This window comes from Saccopteryx leptura, chromosome 4, assembly GCF_036850995.1.
Source record: "Saccopteryx leptura isolate mSacLep1 chromosome 4, mSacLep1_pri_phased_curated, whole genome shotgun sequence".
In the NCBI taxonomy this organism is placed as follows: Eukaryota; Metazoa; Chordata; class Mammalia; order Chiroptera; family Emballonuridae; genus Saccopteryx; species Saccopteryx leptura.
In genome coordinates, this window is record NC_089506.1 from 216,472,132 (window position 1) to 216,493,800 (window position 21,669).

The window sequence follows — 21,669 nt, forward strand, 5'->3', positions numbered from 1 at the left end:
CCACCGAGGCCACGGGGAACCTGCGTGAAAAGGCACAGGTGGCAGGTGGGCAGGCGCAGGGCCCGGAGGCCAGCCGGCTGCTGACCCTGGAGCACTCTGGCTCGGGGACCCCTGCCCAGCCCGGGGAGGATGCTGCTGAGACAGCCCCCCGTCACCCCCGCCCGGTCCTGGAGCTGCCTCCAGCCTGGCCCCTGGGCTGTGGGGCGGAGGACATGCCAGCCTTCTGCTTCATCTGCTTCCACAGGGAGGAGGAGGAGGAACTGCTGGAAGAGGTCCCGCTGCAGAGGTCAGTGCCCGTGGCGGGCCGCGGGTGGGCAGGACGAGGGCACGGTGCTCAGACTGGGGAGCCCTCGGCGCCTGGCAGACCGGCTTCTGGGTCTCTCCGTCTGCTGCTTACCTCCCGCCGCCACCTCCTACCCCAGACTCTCAGCTCTCTCACCTGTGCCTCCCCTGTCCTCCCATCCTGGCCCCACAGTGACCTTTCTGTCCTCTCCCACTGTGGTTACGGCCCTCCTACTCAGAGCCCTCGTGGCTCCCAGCTCCCACGGGAGGAAGTAGACACTTTAGCTGGGAATTCAAAATGTGTGCGATCTCACTGACCCCACCCACCTCATCTTGCTCTGTTCTCCTATATAGTTCACCCCCCCCCCCCGAGTAAAACTGACCAGACTTCCCTTCTCCAGCCCCATCCAGGCCCAGCTGCAATGCCTCCTCCTCCAGGAAGTCTTTCAGGAAGCCCCAGCCCCACCCTGAGCTGAGAGTCCCCTTTCTTCCCTGTACTAAACTGACACCTGATGGTGTTGAGTCTTTGTTGAATTAATGAGTGGAAATGTCTGTGTGTATATATGCACGTGTGTATGTGTGTGTGTGTGTGTGTGTGAGAGAGAGAGAGAGAGAGAGAGAGAGAGAGAGAGAGAGGGTTAGGGAGTGAGGTTTGTGTGGCTGTGACTGGGCACTTGGGGGGTGTGGCTGTGAGTATACACACATGTTTGTGGGAGAGTGGATGAGTTCTATGCACCTGTGAGGGAGAGGGGTTATGCACTGTGCCCGGGAAGGGGCTTCATGCCCTAGGGACCAGTGTCCCTATTGCCAGCTTTCCCCACCCCCACCTGCACGGGAACCCAGGCGCCGGCCAAGTGCATTACCCAAGCTGTGACCACAGGCTCCCAGGACAGATGGAAAATCTGCTGGGGACACTAGGGTCACCTCTGCTCTGACCCAGCCCACACACATACCTCTCTGTCACCACCGAAGTCAGAGCTGCCCTGCGTGGGGAGAAGGGCAGACTCAGGGCCAACCCACGTGCCCCCTCCAGACTCGTAGCAGGAGGCCGGGGACGCGGGCCCCTGATGCCTGGCCAGCTTCCTCCCTTAATCTCTCAGTTAGAGTCCCGGTCTGAAATCTTCGCTCTGTGGGCCTCTGTCTCCTCACCTGTGAAATGAGGGGCTGCTCCTGTCACAGCCACCGGGACATCGTCGGCAAACAGTGACTGAGCATGCACAGGGTGTGCGGGCTTGCGTGGGGGGCTGGTGCCCCAGCCCCCCCCCCAGGGGCACAGCCTGCTGGGAGAGACGGACAGCAGGCAGATCAGCTTCACAGTGACGTGCGCCCTGATGGGCATGGGTGCGCGGTGCCCAGGGAGTCAGGGAAAGGCTGACCACCTCTGCGCACGGGAGCCCTGCTGGTCCACCTCACAGTTCAGACCGTGGCAGGGGACGCGGGGAGCTAGATCATAGGTCCTAGACTCCGAAGCCATGAACTCCTAAAGAATCGCTGTTTTCACTTTAGGAGCTCAAAATGCTTGTTGAAAGAAAGAAAGAAAGAACGAATGAACGAATGAACGAATGAATGAATATGACATGGGGAGATAGGACATCAGAATCATCTGACTTGATTGTTAAAAAATACACCCCGCCTGGCACCTTTGCGGCCTCGGGCCTTAGACGGGAGGGCTTGTCATTTTAACCAGCACCCCCAGGCCAGCAGCGTGAGCAAACCAGCATTTGGGAAAACCAAGAATGGGAGACACGGGCCTTAGGGTCACAGCCACGAGCTCCAGCCCTCTCCCCTCATTCCCCCGTCTCCCACCTCCAACTCTGGGGGCCCCTTGTCGGGATGCCCCTCCACCTCCTGCCCTGGCAGTATGGTGCCTACGTTTGTAATCTACTTTCCAGCTGGTAGACGCTGGCCCTTTAAGGCCTGAGGAGGGGACTCCGCCAGGCTAGGCAGAGACAGTGACCACAGGTGCCAGGTGGTGAAGCTAAAAATACTGAGTGATGTGAACACCGGCTGGGCTGTGGCTGCGGGAGCCAGGCAGGGCAGGGCGGGGCCGGGTGGGGGAGGGAGGCTCCCGAGTGCTCTGTCCTCCTGGAGGAGGGGCAGCGGGCGGTGAGATTGGATGGGTCACCTTGGGGGGCTCAGAGGACCCTGCCCCCCACCCTGTTCGCCTCAGCATTTCTCCAGCCCCCCGAAAAACACTAGAATTCCCTCCCAGTAGCTGCTTCATGTCAGCAGCCCCGGGGCATGCTGAATCTACTGCCTGCTGCTTCCCTGAGACCCTGGGGAAGTCATTTCTGCCCTTCGGGACTCTGTACAATTGAAGAGTTGGGCTTATTGGGCACCTTTAGGGGCAGAGAGGCAATGGGGGGGTGTGCAGGTGACCAGTTCCACTTATTTGTGGATTCAACAAACCCTCCCTGAGACCCCCTGGGGAGTGGAGGCTGAGACCACCAAGATGGACATGACACACAGGCACTTCCCCGGGGGCGCCTGGTGAGAACAAGACGGCACACTGGAGCCATGACGAGCAGGGCAGTGTGCTGTCCCAGGGTGTGAGCGCGTGCCTGGGACACGTGAGGAGCTGCCCGCAGAGAGCACATCTGCCTTGAAGGAAAGTTTGTCAGCAAAAGCGTCACCCACAGTGTTGCTCGCCAGCCACCCACAGAGGTGCTTTGATGGATTAATTAAGGTGAGCTACCTGTTGTGACAGATAAATCTGGAAATCACACGGGCTTGACTCAGCAGAGAGCCATATCCTGCCCTGCAAAGTCTGGGGGTGGGGTGGGGGCAGACTCTGCCCTCCTCAGTCTCTCCGGAGACCCAGGCCCCTCCCACCTGTGGCGCTACCGCCAATCACCCTTTGCAGCCACTAGAAGAAAGAGGACAGAGATCATATAGGAAATTTTTACAAGCAAAAGTTGGAAGTGGCTCCCTTCACTTCTGCCCACAGTCATTAGTCAGAATGGCTAACTGCAAGCAAACTGGGAAGTGTAGTTCCAGTTGTGATGATTTCATAGGGTTCTTGTGCAAATAAAACGTTTGGTAGACGTGAAAGCACCGGGCACGTAACAGCTGTCCAGCATGTTCATTCATTCATTCATTCATCCATCCACCCATCCATCCACAAATTCCACTGAGCACTCTCTGTGAGCTAGCCCAGAAACTGGGCAGTGAAAACACCGTGCCTGCTCTGCGGGGGCTGCTGTCAAATGGAGCAGCTTAAACAAAGCCCAAGTAAACAAATAAAAAAATATGATCACCTATGGTCACAACCCTCTGTTAAAGACATACCCAGAGGCCCTGGCCGGTTGGCTCAGTGGTAGAGCATCGGCCTGGCGTGCGGAAGTCCCGGGTTCGATTCCCGGCCAGGGCACACAGGAGAAGCGCCCATCTGCTTCTCCACCCCTCCCCCTCTCCTTCCTCTCTGTCTCTCTCTTCCCTTCCCGCAGCCCAGGCTCCATTGGAGCAAAGATGGCCCGGTCGCTGAGGATGGCTCTGTGGCCTCTGCCTCAGGCACTAGACTGGCTCTGGTCACAACAGAACGACTCCCCAGATGGGCAGAGCATCGCCCCCTGGTGGGCATGCCGGGTGGATCCCGGTCGGGTGCATGTGGGAGTCTGTCTGACTGCCTCCCCGTTTCCAGCTTCAGAAAAATACAAAAAAAAAAAAGACATAGCCAGAGAGATGATGGGAGAGGCACCTCCTTTGTATAAAGTGAACAGGGAAGGTACGGACAGTCCCGTTCCTACCTAGAGCACGAGAAGGAGCCTGAGCGGTGGAGGCGCAGTGGGTAGAGCATTGACTTGGGACGCTGAGGTCCCAAGTTCGAAACCCCGAGGCTGCTGGCTTGAGCACAGGGTCATGGACATGATCCTAAGGTTGCTGGCTTGAGCCCAGAGGTCACTGGCTTGAAGTCCAAGGTCACTGGCTTGAGCAAGGGTCACTGGCTTGGCTTGAGTACCACTACCCCCCCGCCCAGTCCAGGCACATATGAGAAGCAATCAATGAACAACTAAGGCGCCACAACTACAAGTTGAGGCTTCTCATCTCTCTCCCTTCCTCTCACTCTCTCTCGTAAAAAAGAAAAGAAAAGAATGAGAAGGGGCTGGGCAGAGTGGAGGTAGGAGCATCCGGCAAGAACAGAGAGTGCAAAGGCCCCGAGGCAGGGGAGGGTTTGGTGAGTGTGAGGAAGTATCAAGGCAGTGTGGCGAGAGCGGAGTGAATGATGGGGACAATGACACGAGGTGATGGGGACAGTTATACAGGGTGATGGGGACAGACGGGAAGGGGCTGTATCCTATAGGTTTTATGGACCATGGTGAAGAGAATGGTTTTTCCTCTGGAGGGGATTGGGAAGCCTTTCGAGGATTTTAAGTGGGGGGAAGTGATATAACCTAAGGGACGTTTTAAACAATCATTCCAGTGGCTCTGGGGAGACTCTGGCAGCTGGGCCACAGTGGGCCCAGGAAACCTGTGGGAAGGTCACAGTGATGGTGGAGGGGCATGGCACTGGCCTGGCCCGAGGCAGGCCTTGGAGGAAGCAGATGCCTTCTAGCTATGTTTTTTTTAAGATTTTATTTATTTATTCATTTTAGAGAGGAGAGAGAGAGAGAAGGGAGGAGTAGGAAGCATCAACTCCCATATGTGCCTTGACCAGGCAAGCCCAGGGTTTCGAACTGGCGACCTCAGCATTTCCAGGTCGATGCTTTATCCACTGCGCCACCACAGGTCAGGCACCTTCTAGCTATATTTAGGAAGAAGGGGCTAGAACAACCCTGGGGTTCCGGGTTGGGTGAGGGGGTGGATGGTGAGCGGCTCCGAGGAGGAAGCAGTGGGCGCAGGACTCAGAATTCTGCCAGGGAGGGTTCCATGCGGGAAGCTGGGAGCTGTCCAGGAGAAGGTGTCACTCACGTGAGGACTCGACAGTGGGAGCCTGGAGCTCTAGGGGAGGTCTCTTGGCTGGCGACAGACGACCAGAGACAACAGAGAGGTGGCACTGGAAGCCATGAGGTCACACTAAAGAGAGAGGAGAGGGAAGAGGCCCGGACCCAGTCCCGAGGAGCTCTGCAAGTTTGAGGTCACATGAGGGAGAAGCCAACGAGGGGAGAAGGAGCCGCAGGCAAAGTTGGGAAAAGCCGGGGGTGTGGGCCGTCACGGAAGCCAGGAGAAGAGTGTCCTAAGCAGGAGACAGAGCCTGGACCACTGACTTCCAAGAGGTTGAACGGTCAGGAAAACAAGGATGGATTTAGGGACAGAGAAGTCAAAACTGACGTGGACAGAATGTTACCCAAAGGGCATAGACAAAAGCAGGGACGAGCAGAGACTTCTGGTTAAAGATGGTGGGTTGAACAGACACACGTAAGTTCTCTGTGTCCTGAATCCCCATCGAAAGGAAGTGAATGGAGCCCTGACGAGGTTTGCGGTTCGACACTGAGTCAGGGCACACACACACACAGATAAATCCTTCTCTTTCCTCCATCTCTCCCTCCCTTCTCTCTTTAAAATCAATAAATAGCTTTTTTTTCTTTTTCTTTTTCTTTTTTTTTTTACAGAGACAGAGAGAGTCAGAGAGAGGGATAGATAGGGACAGACAGACAGGAACGCAGAGAGATGAGAAGCATCAATCATCAGTTTTTCGTTGCAACACCTTAGTTGTTCATTGATTGCTTTCTCATATGTGCCTTGACCGCGGGCCTTCAGCAGACCAAGCAACCCCTTGCTCGAGCCAGCGACCTTGGGTCCAAGCTGGTGAGCTTTGCTCAAACCAGATGAGCCTGCGCTCAAGCTGGCAACCTCGGGGTCTCGAACCTGGATCCTCCGCATCCCAGTCCTACACTCTATCCACTGCGCCACCGCCTGGTCAGGCAATAAGCTTTTTATTTTTTAAAAAAGGAAGTGGATATTTTATGGTATGTACAGTAGTCTCCCCCTAGCCACGCTTTCACTTTCTGATGGTTCAGTTACCCGAGGTCAACTGTGGTCCAAAGGTTTGAAAAGAAAAATTACAGAAAAAAAAACAACTCGTAAGTTTTACATTGCACCCCAGTCCGAGTGGCAGGATGAAGCGTAGCGACATCGTACTCCGTCCGCCGTCGCACTGTTTGTGTTCAGGTCACCCGCTTTTACTTCGTGACGGTACCCACGCCCGAGAGCGGAGATGCTGGCAACCCAGGTGTGCCACAGAGAAGCCGGAAGGCGCTCCCTTTAAGCGAAAAGGTGGAAGCTCTTGACCTAGTAAGCAGAGAAAACAATACCGCGCTGGGGTTGCTAAGATCTACAGTAACAACAAATCTTCTATTCGTGAAACTGTGAAGAAAAAATAAAATTCACGCTAGTTGTGCTGTCGCACCTCAAACTGCCAACATTACAGCCACAGTGTGTGATAAACGTGTGATAAGTGCTTAGTTAAGATGGAAAAGGCACTAAACCTGTGGGTGGAAGGCATGAACAGAAAACATTTTCCTATGGACGGAGACGTGTTGCACCAGAAAGTGTTAAGCCTGTCCAAAGACCCCTGAAATGAGGGACACCAAGCCAGTGACCGCAAGTAGGAGATGGTCACACAGATTCAGGAAGAGGTTTGGACTGAACAATATAAAAATCACTGGAGCCTGACCTGTGGTGGCGCAGTGGACAGAGTATCGACCTGCAATGCTGGGGTCACCAGTTCGAAACCCTAGGCTTGCCCGGTCAGGGCACATACAACAAGCAACTACTATTGATGCTTCCCGCTCCTCCTCCCCTTCTCTCTCTCTCTCTCTCTCTCTCCTCTCTCTAAAATCAATAACACAATCTTTAAAAAAAAATTACTAGAGGGAGCCTGACCAGGTGGTGGTGCAGTGGCTAGAGCGTTGGACTGGGATGCAGGAGGACCCAGGTTCGAGAGCCCGAGGTCGCCAGCTTGAGCGCGGGCTCATCTGGTTTGAGCAAAGCTCACCAGCTTGAGCCTAAAGTCGCTGGCTCGAGCAAGAGGTCACTCAGTCTGCTGTAGCCCCCTGATCAAGGCACATATGAGAAAGCAATCGATGAACAACTAAAGTGCTGCAATGAAGAATTGATGCTTCTCATTTCTCTCCCTTCCTGTCTGTCTATCCCTCTCTCTGACTCTCTCTCTGTCTCTGTCAAAAAAAAGAATTACTGGAGGGAAAGAGAGAGACAACATTCACATAACCTTAATTACAGTATATTGGCATAATTGTTCTATTTTATTCATCTCTTAACAACAATAACTAATTTATAAATTAAGTGTTATCATAGGTATGTACATATGTATAGATAAAAACAGTATACATCAGTACGATCTGCGGTTTCAGACATCCCCTGGGGGGGGTCTTGGAATGTTTCCCCCATGGAAAAGGGGGACAAATGTATAGTAGTCTCTTGTTGCTGCCATAACAAATTATCACAAATTTAGTTACTTAAAAACCAAACAAATTTATCATCTTACAGATTCTGTGTCAGAAGTCTAGCACAGGTCTCACTGAGCTAAAAGCCAGCGTGTTGACAGGGCTAGTCTAGGAAGCACTTTCTGGAAGAATTTCTGGAAGCTCGAGGGGAAACTCCATTTCCTTGCCTTTTCCAGAGGGTCCCCGCACCCCTTGGCTCGTGGCTCCCTCCCTCCAGCAAGGTGGCATTGCTGGCCCACCTTTTCTCTCTTCTCTCGGCACAGCTCTCTAGCCACAGCTCGGAAACTACTGCGATCCCTGCTTCCTTTGACGGGACTGGGCTCACCTGACCCATCCAGGGTCAGCAATCCATCTTAAGGTTTTTAACCTTAACCGCATCTGCAAAGTTCCTTTTTGCCATATACTATAACATACAGGTTCTGGGGATGAGGACATGGGCATTTTGGGGGGCCATTACTCTGCCGACCACGGTATGAATCAAAAAGAATAAAGTGAAAAGCAGACCAGGGCAGCAGAGATTGAAATCTGGAAGACAGACAGATGCACGTGGGGTGAGTGGTTTAGCAGCCTGATGACGTTGCGCCCGGAGTGAACCCTAAACCAGCAGTGAGAAAGCCCAGAGGACACCGGAGTTTACTCTACAAAACCCCAAAGGCTCCCGGGTTAACAGACTAAGTACTCCTGGAAATGGAAGTCAAGCTGGGGCCAAAAACAGGAGGATTGGTCTAAAATGAGCTTTAATCCTCAGATTTCCTTCTCAGCACAGCTGGGCAGCCGCCTCTCCCCCACCCCAACAAAGACTGAAGGTTCATTCTCCGGAGATGATAAAACACAGGGTCTCTGAACCAAGGACACAGCACAATGACAAGGACGTGTGACCCACCAGAATGCTCCATCCTGAATGCGGGAAGCCTTGCCTCCCATCCTCATCACCTGGGGCCTCTTCACCCTCCGGCTCCCGGACCAGAGATGTCAGGACTCAACTCTCCAGGCAGGACATGGCCGCATTTATTTCCTTCAATCTCTGACTCTATTTTTTTTTTAATTTTTTTTTTTTTTTTGTATTTTTCTGAAGCTGGAAACGGGGAGAGACAGTCAGACAGACTCCCGCATGCGCCCGACTGGGATCCACCCGGCACGCCCACCAGGGGCGAAGCTCTGCCCACCAGGGGGCGATGCTCTGCCCCTCCGGGGCGTCGCTCTGCCGCGACCAGAGCCACTCTAGCGCCTGGGGCAGAGGCCTAGGAGCCATCCCCAGCGCCCGGGCCATCTTTGCTCCAATGGAGCCTTGGCTGTGGGAGGGGAAGAGAGAGACAGAGAGGAAGGAGTGGGGGGGTGGAGAAGCAAATGGGCGCTTCTCCTATGTGCCCTGGCCGGGAATCGAACCCGGGTCCCCCGCACGCCAGGCCGACGCTTGACCGCTGAGCCAACCAGCCAGGGCTGACTCTATTTTTTTTTTTAATTTATTTACTTATTCATTTTAGAGAGGTGAGAGAGAGAGAAAGAAAAAGAGAGAGAGAGAAGTGGGGGAGGAGCAGGAAGCATCAACTCCCATATGTGCCTTGAACAGGCAAGCCCAGGGTTTCAAACCAGCGACCTCAGTGTTCCAGGTCGACTCTTTATCCACTGCGCCACCACAGGTCAGGCTCTGACTCTATTAATGATGGATATTTTGTTACTGTTGTTTCATTTTCTGTTTGTTTTAGTTTTCTTCTCTTTGCATAGTTTTTGTTTCCTCCAAATATTTTTGTTTGTATTATTTCTCTTCTAGAGTCCAACGCACCAAAAAAGAAAGCCGAACAGCTTGGCATTAGGGACTTCCCAAGGAAACGGCCCAAACCCAGCTCTCTGTATTGAGCCCCCAACTCAATCAGCCCTCCCACCCCCAGCATAGGGCTACTCAGCAGCTTGCTTTTATAAGTTGTTTTTATATTTTTTAATCAAGGCAGAAAGACAGTGAAATGCAAGCTCAATATAATGAGTTTGACAATTGTTTATGCACCTTACTCAAGATATAGAACATTTCCATCTCTCCAGAAAGTTTCCTCACGCCCCAGTCTACAATCCCCCACCATGGAGGCAACCACCATTCTTCAATGGGCTCTTTAAATCTCTTAAATATGAACAGATAACCAGGGATCACCAACATTTGAGAAAATGCTCTAATATTAGGGGCAGAAGAAAAACAAACAGAAAAACAGAATTTAGAGGAAGCAGAATATGCAGGGGGAAAAAACTGTAAAGTTATTATTACTATATTCAAATATAGGAGAATATATTGCACATATGAAACAAAAAGTAGATGTTATTTTGGGGAAAGAAAAAAACACTCTGAAGAGCCTGACCAGTGGTGGTACGATGGATAGAGTGTCTACGTGGGACGCTGAGGTCCCATGTTCAAACCCAAGGTCACCGGCTTGAGCACAGGCTCATCAGCTTGAGCACAAGTTTGCTGGCTTGAGTGTGGGATCATCGATGTGATCCCCTGGTCCCTGGCTTGCGCCCAAAGGTCAACGTCTTCAAGACCAAGGTTGTTGGCTTGAGCAGGGGTACCTGGCTTGTCCGGAGCCCGGATGGTGGTGAAGGGGGGTGTCCCCGAGCAGCATCTCTGGGCAACAGGCCTGGAGGGCAGGCAGTTCACACTGGAATTCATCAGAAGGTTCTAGAAAAGATTTCTTCAGGGAGATGAAATGTATCGAATACCTAATGTATTTGAACTTTTGAAAGATTTATTCAACTTGGAGAGAATGTGGGTTGAACTAACCATAAACACATAGAAAAACAAGCTCTCCCCTTTGAAACGTCCTCAAACCCAAGAAAACAAAACTTCTCTTCAGAAAAAGGAAACAAATATAAAATTTTAAACTTCTGCTCTGCAAAAGACATGCTGAAGAGAATGAGAAGACAAGCCATGGAACGAGAGAAAAATATTTACAAAAGACATCTGATTTGATAAAGAACTGTTTCTCAGATAAAGGACTGTTTCTCAAAGTATACAAAAAAAAATTCTTAAAACTAAACAATAAACAAATAACTCAATTAAAAAATGGGCAAAGGATCTGAACAGACATCTCACCAAAGATGACACACAAATGTCAAATAAACATTTCTAAAATGCTCAACATGACATGTCATTCGAGAATAACAAATTAACACCGCGACGAGATACCACTACACACCTGTTAGAATGGCTGCAACCCAGAACACTGACAACGCCAAGTGCCGGTGAGGACGTGGAGCAGCGGGAACTCTCACCCGTCGCTGTCGGAGATGCACGATGGTACTGACACCGCTGGAAGACAGCTTCTTGCAAAGATAAGCATGTCTTACCATACGATCCCAAAATAGCGTTCCTTGGCATTTACCCAGATGAATTGAAAACATGTCCACACAAAAACCTGCATTTGGGTGTTTATAGCAGCTTCATTCACGATTGCCAAAAACTCGGAGACAACCAATATGTCCTTCAATAGGTGAACAGGTGAACAAACTGTGGTACATCCATGTAATCTTTGTTTGAAAAGTGATCTGTCAAGCCATTAAAAAGCTATGTCAGAACCTTATGTGCGTACTGCTAAGGGAGAGAGGCCCGCCTGAAGACGCTGTGTGGTTCTGGTGATGTAACATTTGGAAAAAGCCAAAACTACAGAGACAGTGTAAAGTCAGTGGTGGCCAGGGGCTTGGGGGAGGGCGGGGGAGGGGTGGCTAGGGGAGCGGAGGGGGTTTTAGCGCGTGGAACTATTCTGGGTGATACTGTCCGGGCAGGTCCACGACGTCCACATCTGTCCGAACCCATAAAATATGCAGCCCAGAGCGAGCCCTCCTGCACACAATGGACTTTAGTTAATAATAGTGCATTGATACTGGTTTATCAATCGTAACAGTAAGGCAAGATGTCAATCATAGGGGAAACCTGAAAACGCTTTAAAAAACAAAGTCTATTATGGAAAAGGGGGGGGGGGAGGAAAGAAATCATAGTATTTCACATAAAACTGTAAATAATGTTCCCACAAGGTGTGTGCACGACCAGCCTTGCCAATATCATTGTGCAGCTTTATTACCAGGGTGGGCGACAGGGAGTGGGGTGTGTGTGAGGAGTGAACCCTCATCTTCCAAAGTGGGATGTTGACAAAAGCCTAAAACTGGAGAGAAGCAATGGAAGCATGCCATGTAAGAAAAAACAGAGGTGAAAATTAGCAAGAGTTACAATGAGTGTCTTTAAGAAGTAGGAAATGGTGACGCAGTGGATAAGGTGCTGACCTGGAATGCTGAGGTCGCCGGTTCGAAACCCTGGGCTTGCCCGGTCAAGGTACATCCAAGCAGTCAATGAACAACTAAAGTGAAGCAGCTATGAGTTGATACTTCTCTACCCACCCCTAGTAAATATCAATAAATAAAATCTCTAAAAAAAAAAAAGAAGTAGGAAATAGAAATGGGGTTGCCCACGTTTCTTGATTCTAAGCTATGGGTGTGTTTAGCTTGAATAAACGTTAAAACTACATTTATAAGAGGAAAGGAGCGACAACAGTAAGAACGAGAGCGACGGGAGCTGGCGGCGCAGGGACAGGAGCCAAGTCCCTCAGGGAGTTTGCTGCGCGGAGGGTTTGAGGAATAGACCGAGGCGTCAGATCCCACCAGCGGTCCGGTCCCGGACTAGGGGCGAGGACGGCGCAGTGGGGAGCCGGGGCGGTCCTGAAGTGACAGGGTTCCTTCAAACGCAGGGCAGGGGCTGGCACCGGAGACGGCACACGTGGAACAAGTGCGAGAGGAGCTCGGTGGGTCTACGCTTCCACGGTGGAGGCAACCGGACTGCATCTGACCCATGTTTTCTCAGGGCAGGGGGAGCCACGGTGTGAGCAGAGAGGAGAAGGTGGGAGAAGGGTGACCCGGCACATTGTCACTCAGGGCGAGGTGCGCCACCTGGGGGCTGGCTGGCTGGATGTGCAGAGCCTCCCGCCTCCCCAAGGTCCTAGGTCCTAGGGAGATTCGCAGGCAAATTCAAGTTGGAGAAGCACTGCTCAGAAACAGCGGGAAACAGCCCCTGGCAGAGGCTGTGGGGCAGCAGCCAGTGCCCCTCTGAGATCACGAATCAGGGCGGACACGGCCAGCCTGGTGTGGGCACTCCAAGCAGGGCTGGCTTGCCCAATGGAAGTGGCGCGTGGGGATGGCTGGCATTTTGCCAGGCAGGTACTGCCCCCAAAGGAGGCGGGCACCGGAGGGGTTTCCCAGGGAGCGGCTCTGGGGTGGTGGGCGGAACCCCAGTGGTGTGAGTGAGGTGGACAGCGGTGGCCGAAGGCTGCTGGCGAGCAGGGAGAACGGGATGGGGGCAGTGGAAGGGTGGTCCCTATGAGGGTCAAAGAGCTGTTGCGTGTGGGTACCGGGGCCAGTGATGAAGAGGATGAACGGGGAACGTAGAGGAGGTGGAGTCTGCGGTGATTACCAGGTTGTCGGGGTCTGAGCCTGGGAGCAGAGGTCAGGGGACTGAGAGACAGGTGGTGTAGGTGGCTGAGACCAACCTTGTCATCCCCTTTGAGGGCTGGGCCCTGCGTATCTAAAGAGAGTGAGCTGGCCCTGGCTGGATAGCGTCGTCCCAACGCACAGAGGTTGCTGGATTGGTCCCCGGTCAGGGCACCTTGATGTTCCTGTCTCTCTCTCTCTCTCTCTCTCTCTCTCTCTCCCTCTCTCCTCCTTACTCTCTCACTGAAATCAATAAATTAAAATATATACTTAAAGACAGTGAGACAAAGGTAATTTATTTGCTCTGGGTGTGGTCTGGGCATCAGGATGTGTTAAAGCTACATTATAATTAATGTGCAGCCGAGTTTGAGAACCAGGCCCTGATGGAGAGAAAGGGAAACAGGGAGCAACAAGAAAGTCCCCTGGGGTTAGCCTCGCAGGGGGCGCCTGGCCAGAGATAGTGGTCTTGAGCGGAGCAGCTGGGTAAGGACGGCGCGTCAGGGGTTGGAGATGAGCAGCGGGGGATGCTGTGTGGTCTTGCCTTGCTGATTCAGAGAGTAAACAGGGCGAGAGAGACGGAGACACAGGCAGACCCGGGCGCTTAGCGGGCCCCTTGTCCGTCCTGCACTGAGGCTAAGCGGCCACTAGAGGGAGCGCTGCGCTCACACATGCGGGACTGGCCCCGGCAGGGAGCCCTGGTGCGCGGTTCAGGCCTCTTTGCTGACAGCTTCTATGTTCGAAGTTCAGCTTTTGCAGCCACACACCCTGTATTTGACTCCAGGTCCCATTATTTCCAAGGGCTTGTGACCTTGGCCAGGTTACCAGACCACTCTGCGGCCCAGTTTTATCAGTGGTTAAAGGGGCCTCTGATCAGAGGTTCCAGCCTCTCTGAGTTGTTGGGAGGGTGAGGGAGGCCAGCCGTGGAGCACGGGCCACGCTGGGGAATGGCTGATCACCTGGTGGTGGAGGAGGCTTTGCGGCGCCTGGCCTTTGTCTTTGCTTCTCCTGCAGCCCCTCACTCAGCCCAGCCCTGCCCAGGCCAGAACCAAGGCAAAAAATGGAGGTCAACTTCCTTGATCGGGGAAGAGCCAAGGCCAGGGTGGAGGTGGCCTCCAGGCCTCGGCTTCCGGCTCAGTCTTGCTGCCGCTCCTGTCCTTGTAGCAAACCTCACCTGTGGCTCATCCTCGGCCACGTCGCACCCTCTTGGCCCCAGGCTTTCACCATCATCCAGGTGCCCAAGGGCCCAGCAGCTGCCCTTGCCTGGCAAACATGTGAGCCCTGGAATAATGTCACCGCCTGGTACCCAAGGGGCTCGGAAGGGGTGCTTCTTCCCAGCCAGTCCTCTTCTAACTGCCGCTCCCCTCCCTGCTGCCAGACCAGCAGGAGCCGATGTCTCCGGCCACACCACCAGCAGTGTCTTCATTCCTAGGTCTGCAGGTGCCCCTCCCCCACAGAGGCGGTGGGCCTCTGCACACAGGAGACCCCCTCTCTATTTTATCTTTGGTCTCACAGAGGGCATAGCCTGCTCTGACTTCTTAAATATGTTTTGGCCAGGCCCTGGCCGGTTGGCTCAGCGGTAGAGCATTGGGCTGGCGTGCAGGAGTCCCGGGTTTCGATTCCCGGCCAGGGCACACAGGAGAGGCACCCATCTGCTTCTCCACCTCTCCCCCTCTCCTTCCTCTCTGTCTCTCTCTTCCCCTCCCGCAGCCAAGGCTCCATTGGAGCAGAGAAGGCCCAGGCGCTGAGGATGGCTCTATGGCCTCTGCCTCAGGTGCTAGAATGGCTCTGGATGCGACAGAGTGACGCCCCAGAAGGACAGAGCATCACCCCCTGGTGGGCATGCCGGGTGGATCCCGGTGGGGCACATGCGGGAGTCTGTCTGACTGTATCCCCGTTTCCAGCTTCGGAAAAATGAAAAAAAAAAATGTTTTGGCCAGTACTTAAAAAATCAAGGCGGCCCTGGCCGGTTGGCTCAGCGGTAGAGCGTCGTCCTGGCGTGTGGGGGACCCGGGTTCGATTCCTGGCCAGGGCACATAGGAGAAGCGCCCATTTGCTTCTCCACCCCCCCCCCTCCTTCCTCTCTGTCTCTCTCTTCCCCTCCCGCAGCTGAGGCTCCATTGGAGCAAAGATGGCCCGGGCGCTGGGGATGGCTCCTTGGCCTCTGCCCCAGGCGTTAGAGTGGCTCTGATCACGACAGAGCGACGCCCCCAGAGGGGCAGAGCATCGCCCCCTGGTGGGCAGAGCTTCGCCCCTGGTGGGCGTGCTGGGTGGATCCCGGTTGGGCGCATGCGGGAGTCTGTCTGACTGTCTCTCCCCATTTCCAGCTTCAGAAAAATAAAAAATGAAAAAAAAAGAGAAAAAAAAAATCAAGGCGTTACATCCTAAGATCCAGATTTCAAACTTCTCTTGAAAAATTGGAAGCTCTAAGCACCTGAGTCCACATGCCCAAGTGACAGCAGTGGGCCCCAGGGGAGGGAAGGCCACCGTTCCGAGGGGCCAGGGCTCTCCCGTGTCCTGCTGTCCCTGCACAGGCCGAGGGGCCAGGGCTCTCCCGTGTCCTACTGTCCCTGCACAGGCCGAGGGGCCAGGGCTCTCCCGTGTCCTGCTGTCCCTGCACAGGCCGAGGGGCCAGGGCTCTCCCGTGTCCTGCTGTCCCTGCACAGGCCGAGGGGCCAGGGCTCTCCCGTGTCCTGCTGTCCCTGCACAGGCCGAGGGGCCAGGGCTCTCCCGTGTCCTACTGTCCCTGCACAGGCCGAGGGGCCAGGGCTCTCCCGTGTCCTGCTGTCCCTGCACAGGCCGAGGGGCCAGGGCTCTCCCGTGTCCTGCTGTCCCTGCACAGGCCGAGGGGCCAGGGCTCTCCCGTGTCCTGCTGTCCCTGCACAGGCCGAGGGGCCAGGGCTCTCCCGTGTCCTGCTGTCCCTGCACAGGCCGAGGGGCCAGGGCTCTCCCGTGTCCTGCTGTCCCTGCACAGGCCGAGGGGCCAGGGCTCTCCCGTGTCCTGCTGTCCCTGCACAGGCCGAGGGGCCAGGGCTCTCCCGTGTCCTGCTGTCCCTGCACAGGCCGAGGGGCCAGGGCTCTCCCGTGTCCTGCTGTCCCTGCACAGGCCGAGGGGCCAGGGCTCTCCCGTGTCCTGCTGTCCCTGCACAGGCCGAGGGGCCAGGGCTCTCCCGTGTCCTGCTGTCCCTGCACAGGCCGAGGGGCCAGGGCTCTCCCGTGTCCTGCTGTCCCTGCACAGGCCGAGGGGCCAGGGCTCTCCCGTGTCCTGCTGTCCCTGCACAGGCCGAGGGGCCAGGGCTCTCCCGTGTCCTGCTGTCCCTGCACAGGCCGAGGGGCCAGGGCTCTCCCGTGTCCTGCTGTCCCTGCACAGGCCGAGGGGCCAGGGCTCTCCCGTGTCCTGCTGTCCCTGCACAGGCCGAGGGGCCAGGGCTCTCCCGTGTCCTGCTGTCCCTGCACAGGCCGAGGGGCCAGGGCTCTCCCGTGTCCTACTGTCCCTGCACAGGCCGAGGGGCCAGGGCTCTCCCGTGTCCTGCTGTCCCTGCACAGGCCGAGGGGCCAGGGCTCTCCCGTGTCCTGCTGTCCCTGCACAGGCCGAGGGGCCAGGGCTCTCCCGTGTCCTGCTGTCCCTGCACAGGCCGAGGGGCCAGGGCTCTCCCGTGTCCTGCTGTCCCTGCACAGGCCGAGGGGCCAGGGCTCTCCCGTGTCCTGCTGTCCCTGCACAGGCCGAGGGGCCAGGGCTCTCCCGTGTCCTGCTGTCCCTGCACAGGCCGAGGGGCCAGGGCTCTCCCGTGTCCTGCTGTCCCTGCACAGGCCGAGGGGCCAGGGCTCTCCCGTGTCCTACTGTCCCTGCACAGGCCGAGGGGCCAGGGCTCTCCCGTGTCCTGCTGTCCCTGCACAGGCCGAGGGGCCAGGGCTCTCCCGTGTCCTGCTGTCCCTGCACAGGCCGAGGGGCCAGGGCTCTCCCGTGTCCTGCTGTCCCTGCACAGGCCGAGGGGCCAGGGCTCTCCCGTGTCCTGCTGTCCCTGCACAGGCCGAGGGGCCAGGGCTCTCCCGTGTCCTGCTGTCCCTGCACAGGCCGAGGGGCCAGGGCTCTCCCGTGTCCTGCTGTCCCTGCACAGGCCGAGGGGCCAGGGCTCTCCCGTGTCCTGCTGTCCCTGCACAGGCCGAGGGGCCAGGGCTCTCCCGTGTCCTGCTGTCCCTGCACAGGCCGAGGGGCCAGGGCTCTCCCGTGTCCTGCTGTCCCTGCACAGGCCGTTTCCCCCAATCACCCCTCCCTGGTCCTGGTGAAGATCTCAACCTGCGACCCAGTAAAGGGAGAACTAGACAAACCAGGCCTAAGAGGGCTCGTGTAAACATTTCCACGTTGCAGCCACTGGCCCAAGGCAGGCAGAAATGCCGAGAGAGAAGGGGTGGGGGTACCCCCAAATGAGAGCCAACTCTCAGGGGCCAGGAATCCCAGGGACTGTGTCCTCAGCTGGTCGTAGAATTTCATGGTTCAGGTGCCCAGGACAAACCACACACACGCGTGTGCGCACATGCCTGAGCACACACACACACACACACACACACACACACACACCACACCCCTGTCGTCCGTCAGCAGATCCTGCCACTGTCCGTCCGCCTCCCCTGCAGGTCGCCAGCCTCTCTCACCTGTCTGGATGCAGGAGCCTCCTCACTCCCCACCCTCCCTCCCCGGAAGCAGCCAGAGGAAGTCTATTAAAACCTACGACGCGCCTCATTCCTCCTCTGCTCAGATCCCTGTCACGACTCCCCTCTCACTCAAGTCAAAGCCAAAGGCTTAGGTGACCCCAAATAAACCCCCCCCCCCCCCCCCGTCACCTCTCGTGGCCTCCGTGCTCCGTCAGCTCCGCCGCTGCTCCGAAGCATCCCAAGCGCACTCCGCCTCCCGGCCTTCGCACTGGCTGTTCCCTCTGGCTGTTTCCTGCGCCTGGCCCCACCCCACATCTGCCTGGCTCCCCCTCTCACCTCCTTCAAGTTCCTGCTCAGAGGTCACTCTCCCTGGATGCTGTGTCCCCTCCTTGCTTTATTTCTTGCTGCGCACAAACCCCTGGAAGCATCATTGTTCACGCATGGGTCCTGCGTGCTGTTTTCTGTGCTCACTGGCATGCGCGAGGGCAGGGAGTCTTCTGTTTTGTTTACTGCAAACAGTGCCTAGCGCACAGGAGACACTCGGTGAGTACTTGGTCAATGAATGAGTGGATAAACATGTAAAATGAGGGCAGCCACAGTACCACGGATGCAGTGACACGGCGGCCGTGAGGCCCCCGTCAGATTGTGTGCCACACAGGGTGTGGCCGGCGCAGTCGCACAGAGCCCTGGCTCGGGTCTCGGTCTCGGGCTCTGTGGTTGGTGTCTTGCGGTCCTAATCATTTCACCTTTGAACGTGTCAGTGAAGTCTGAGGGGACAGTGGAGCATACGCCAGGAGCCATCCCGCCCTCCCACGTCCAGGGGGTTCTCGGCACCCACTCCTTGCCCCCACCCTGTCACCACCGTTGTCCTCTGTCTGGCAGGGGCCTGAGTATGGGAAGGTCCAGTGTCAGGTGCGCAGTGGCGCGGCCGGGGGCACCTGGGAGGACCTGCACTGGCCACACATTCACCCCTGTGCCCAGCAGAGCCTGACACTAAATAGCAGATAAGAAACACTATGACCCGGAAGGCTGAGGTCGCCGGTTCGAAACCCCAGGCTGGTCAAAGGCACATACGAGAAGCAACCGCTATGAGTTGATGTTTCCCTCTCTTTCCCCACCTCCTTTCTGTCTCTCTCTCTTTCTCTCTTTTTCTCTTTCTACTCTCTCTAAAATTAATAAATAAAAATCTTAAGCCTGACCTGTGGTGGCACAGTGGATAAAGCGTCGACCTGGAAACGCTGAGGTCACCGGTTCAAAACCCTGGGCTTGCCCGGTCAAGGCACATATGGGAGTTGATGCTTCCTGCTCCTCCCCCCTTTCTTTCTCTCTCTCTCTCTCTTCTCTAAAATGAATAAATAAAAATTAAAAAAAAAAAATCTTAAAAAATGAAAAAGAAATACCATGACAGGCTGAGAGAGAGGCCTGGGTAGAAAGGCAGAGCTGTTTTCCTGCTTTCTGAACAAAGGGCCCCCCGTTCCGCCGTGGGCCCTGCACAGCTCATCCCTGTCAAGTGCTTCACCCTGCGAACTGCTGTTGTTACTCAGGACCCTTCCGTTGGAGAGAAACAGGGCCCGAGCAGGGGAGGCCTGCGGGCCCCCGAGACAGCTGGCCTTCCAAGAGACTGGCCCTGGCCCGCCGCCCATGGCCCACACCCAGGGTTCGCGTGCGGGCAGCAGGCTGAGGACCAGCGGGAGGTAAGCCCCTTCCCCGCTGGCCGCAGCGGTCTCATCCGCGAGCTGGGACCAGAGCCCTACAGCGGGGGTGCATGTGCTTTGCAAACTAAATCATGGGGAGAAGGAAAGACACAGGTGGCGGTCATGGTACCCGACCTGTCGCAGGGATGTCCTGGTGCCTCTGAAAGGTCAGGGACATTGGTCAGGGCTCAATGTCTGTGCCCCCCTGACATGTGCAAAGGGAATCTAGCTTTAAGCCTGGAGGGATGGGCAGCGGGACCCGGCCTCCACGGTGACTTCAGGCCCAGGTGCCAGCAGGACACGTGGCCCTGCTGAGGGCTTCAGACCAGACCCTGGGGATGGCCGCAGACCCTGCTGGTCACCGCCGGTCTTGGTCGTGGCCTCGGTGGCCTCCCACCCCGGGGGTGCCTGCAGACTCGGCTGACACCCAGAGACACGCGGAGGCAGCAGCAGCGCCCCGTTCCCCTCCCTCCGCCCCGCCGAAGCCCCCGTCTCTCCCCAGCCCTGAATTTGAGCCATCCTCCAGGATCCACTTAATTAGCCCAGCTCATTAACTCCCACAGGCTTCTCCTCCCCACCTAATTAACTGACTTAATTAGGGCTTAGAGGCCCAGCTCCACCCAGCCCCCTCCTGCTTCTACCCCTGCCTGCCTCCCCCAGGCCCCTGGCGCAGCCACTCCTCCAGCTGGTCGGGGAACGCATGAGGCGTCTGCCCTGTGTCCCTCCCTTAGTCCCAGGACACCCGCACAGAGCCCCGCCCAGGCCGCCCACAGGCAGGAGCACGACCCGGGACAGGAAGGTGGGTGGGGAGAGGGGCGGGAACCGGATAGAAGGGAACAGGTGCGAGGAGGAGGTGAGGATGGCCTGGCGTGGGTGCACTGAGCTGCAGGTGGTTAGGAGCCTGGATTCTGAAGCCCGCCCAGGGTTCGAGTCCCAGCTAGTGTGTGAACCACAGCAGTCTCCTCCTCGCTGTGTCTCTCAGATACGTGATGAGCATCCCCTCACCCCAGTGTTACCGTGCGGGTTAAGTGAGCTGACATGTGTGAAATGCTCAGAGCGCGGCCTGGCACAGATGGTGACATTAGTGGGTGGGGACGAACAGGCTCCCCGGGGGGGGGGGTTGGGGGGGGCGGGAAAGCCAGAGGGTGCTGTTCCTAAGGGGGGATCTCCAGGCAGGCTCCGGGGTGCCAGGAGCGGACGAGGCCCAGGGACTGCACTGGAGGCTGCTGGCTGGCAGGGACCCCCGGCCTGAGCCAGGGCAGAGGGGTAAGCGGCACTCCCGGGGTGGAACGGACCGGACCTCTCAGTTCAGGACCTCCATACTCCGTGCCTCCGTTTCCCTATCTGGGGGAAAACCTAAGCTGGCAGAACACCTGGCATACCAGAGGCCTGATCCGTGCCTGGAGACTCATCCCTGAGGAGGGAGATGACGAGAAAGCACGCAGAGAAGGTGCCCAGCTGCCCTTCGCCTCCCCGAGTCCAAAGCCAAGAAGGCGGGCTGTGCCGGCAGCAAGCGGGATGCAGGTTAGACAGAAAGCACGCAGCAAGCGGGATGCAGGTTAGACAGAAAGCACGCCTTCCTGGAGTCGGAGCTGAGGACAAGACCAGGAAGGAGGAAGCGTGTGTCTGAGCGGCTGCTGGGCAGGCTCCAGGGGACCCGTGGCCAATTAGTACCTGCACGTGAGTGTGGGAAGAGGTGGCAGGGGCCCGGAACACTGGGGCGGCCCTGTACCTATTAAGCTCAGTGTGACTAGTGTAGGGTCTCCCCGCGTTACACCGGAAGCTCCTGAAGGTGAGGACTATCCACTGAGCCCACCCTTTTATCCCAGTGACCCGACGGAGCGGGTGCCCAGGAACAAGTGCGAATGCGGAATGAAGGAAGGCGCGCCTTGGCCAGGAACCCAGAGCTCAGAGAGAAAGGGGCCCCACGTGGGAGCCCAGGCAACCCACGCCGCCTGCTCGGCTACGAGCCCTCCAGCTCCTTCCGGGGTGGGTGCTGGTCTCTAAGCAGTCAAGGACCCCTGGGCAGGCTGAGCTCCCTCTGAGAATCCCCCTGCACAAACTGGGGGGCTGAGGAAATGGGGGACGCAGGGGAGAGTCTCTCGTTTCCCCCTGCACCGTTAAACACCTTAGAAACCCACATCTGTACTTGGTGTAGAGTGTGGGGTTGCAGTTGACAGAGA

At 56.3% G+C, this 21,669-nt stretch overlaps 1 protein-coding gene across 2 annotated transcripts in view; it reads left to right on the plus strand.

The window, feature by feature from the left end:
- The first annotated feature begins 165 nt into the window (after positions 1-165).
- Positions 166-21,669, plus strand: part of SBK1 (SH3 domain binding kinase 1) — a 52,108-nt gene continuing 30,604 nt past the window's right edge. For both annotated transcript variants that reach the window (XM_066383119.1, XM_066383120.1), the window contains exon 1: positions 166-286. In XM_066383119.1, the coding sequence (XP_066239216.1) occupies positions 213-286 (74 nt within the window). In that variant the 5' untranslated portion in view covers positions 166-212. The remainder of the gene's footprint in view (positions 287-21,669) is intronic.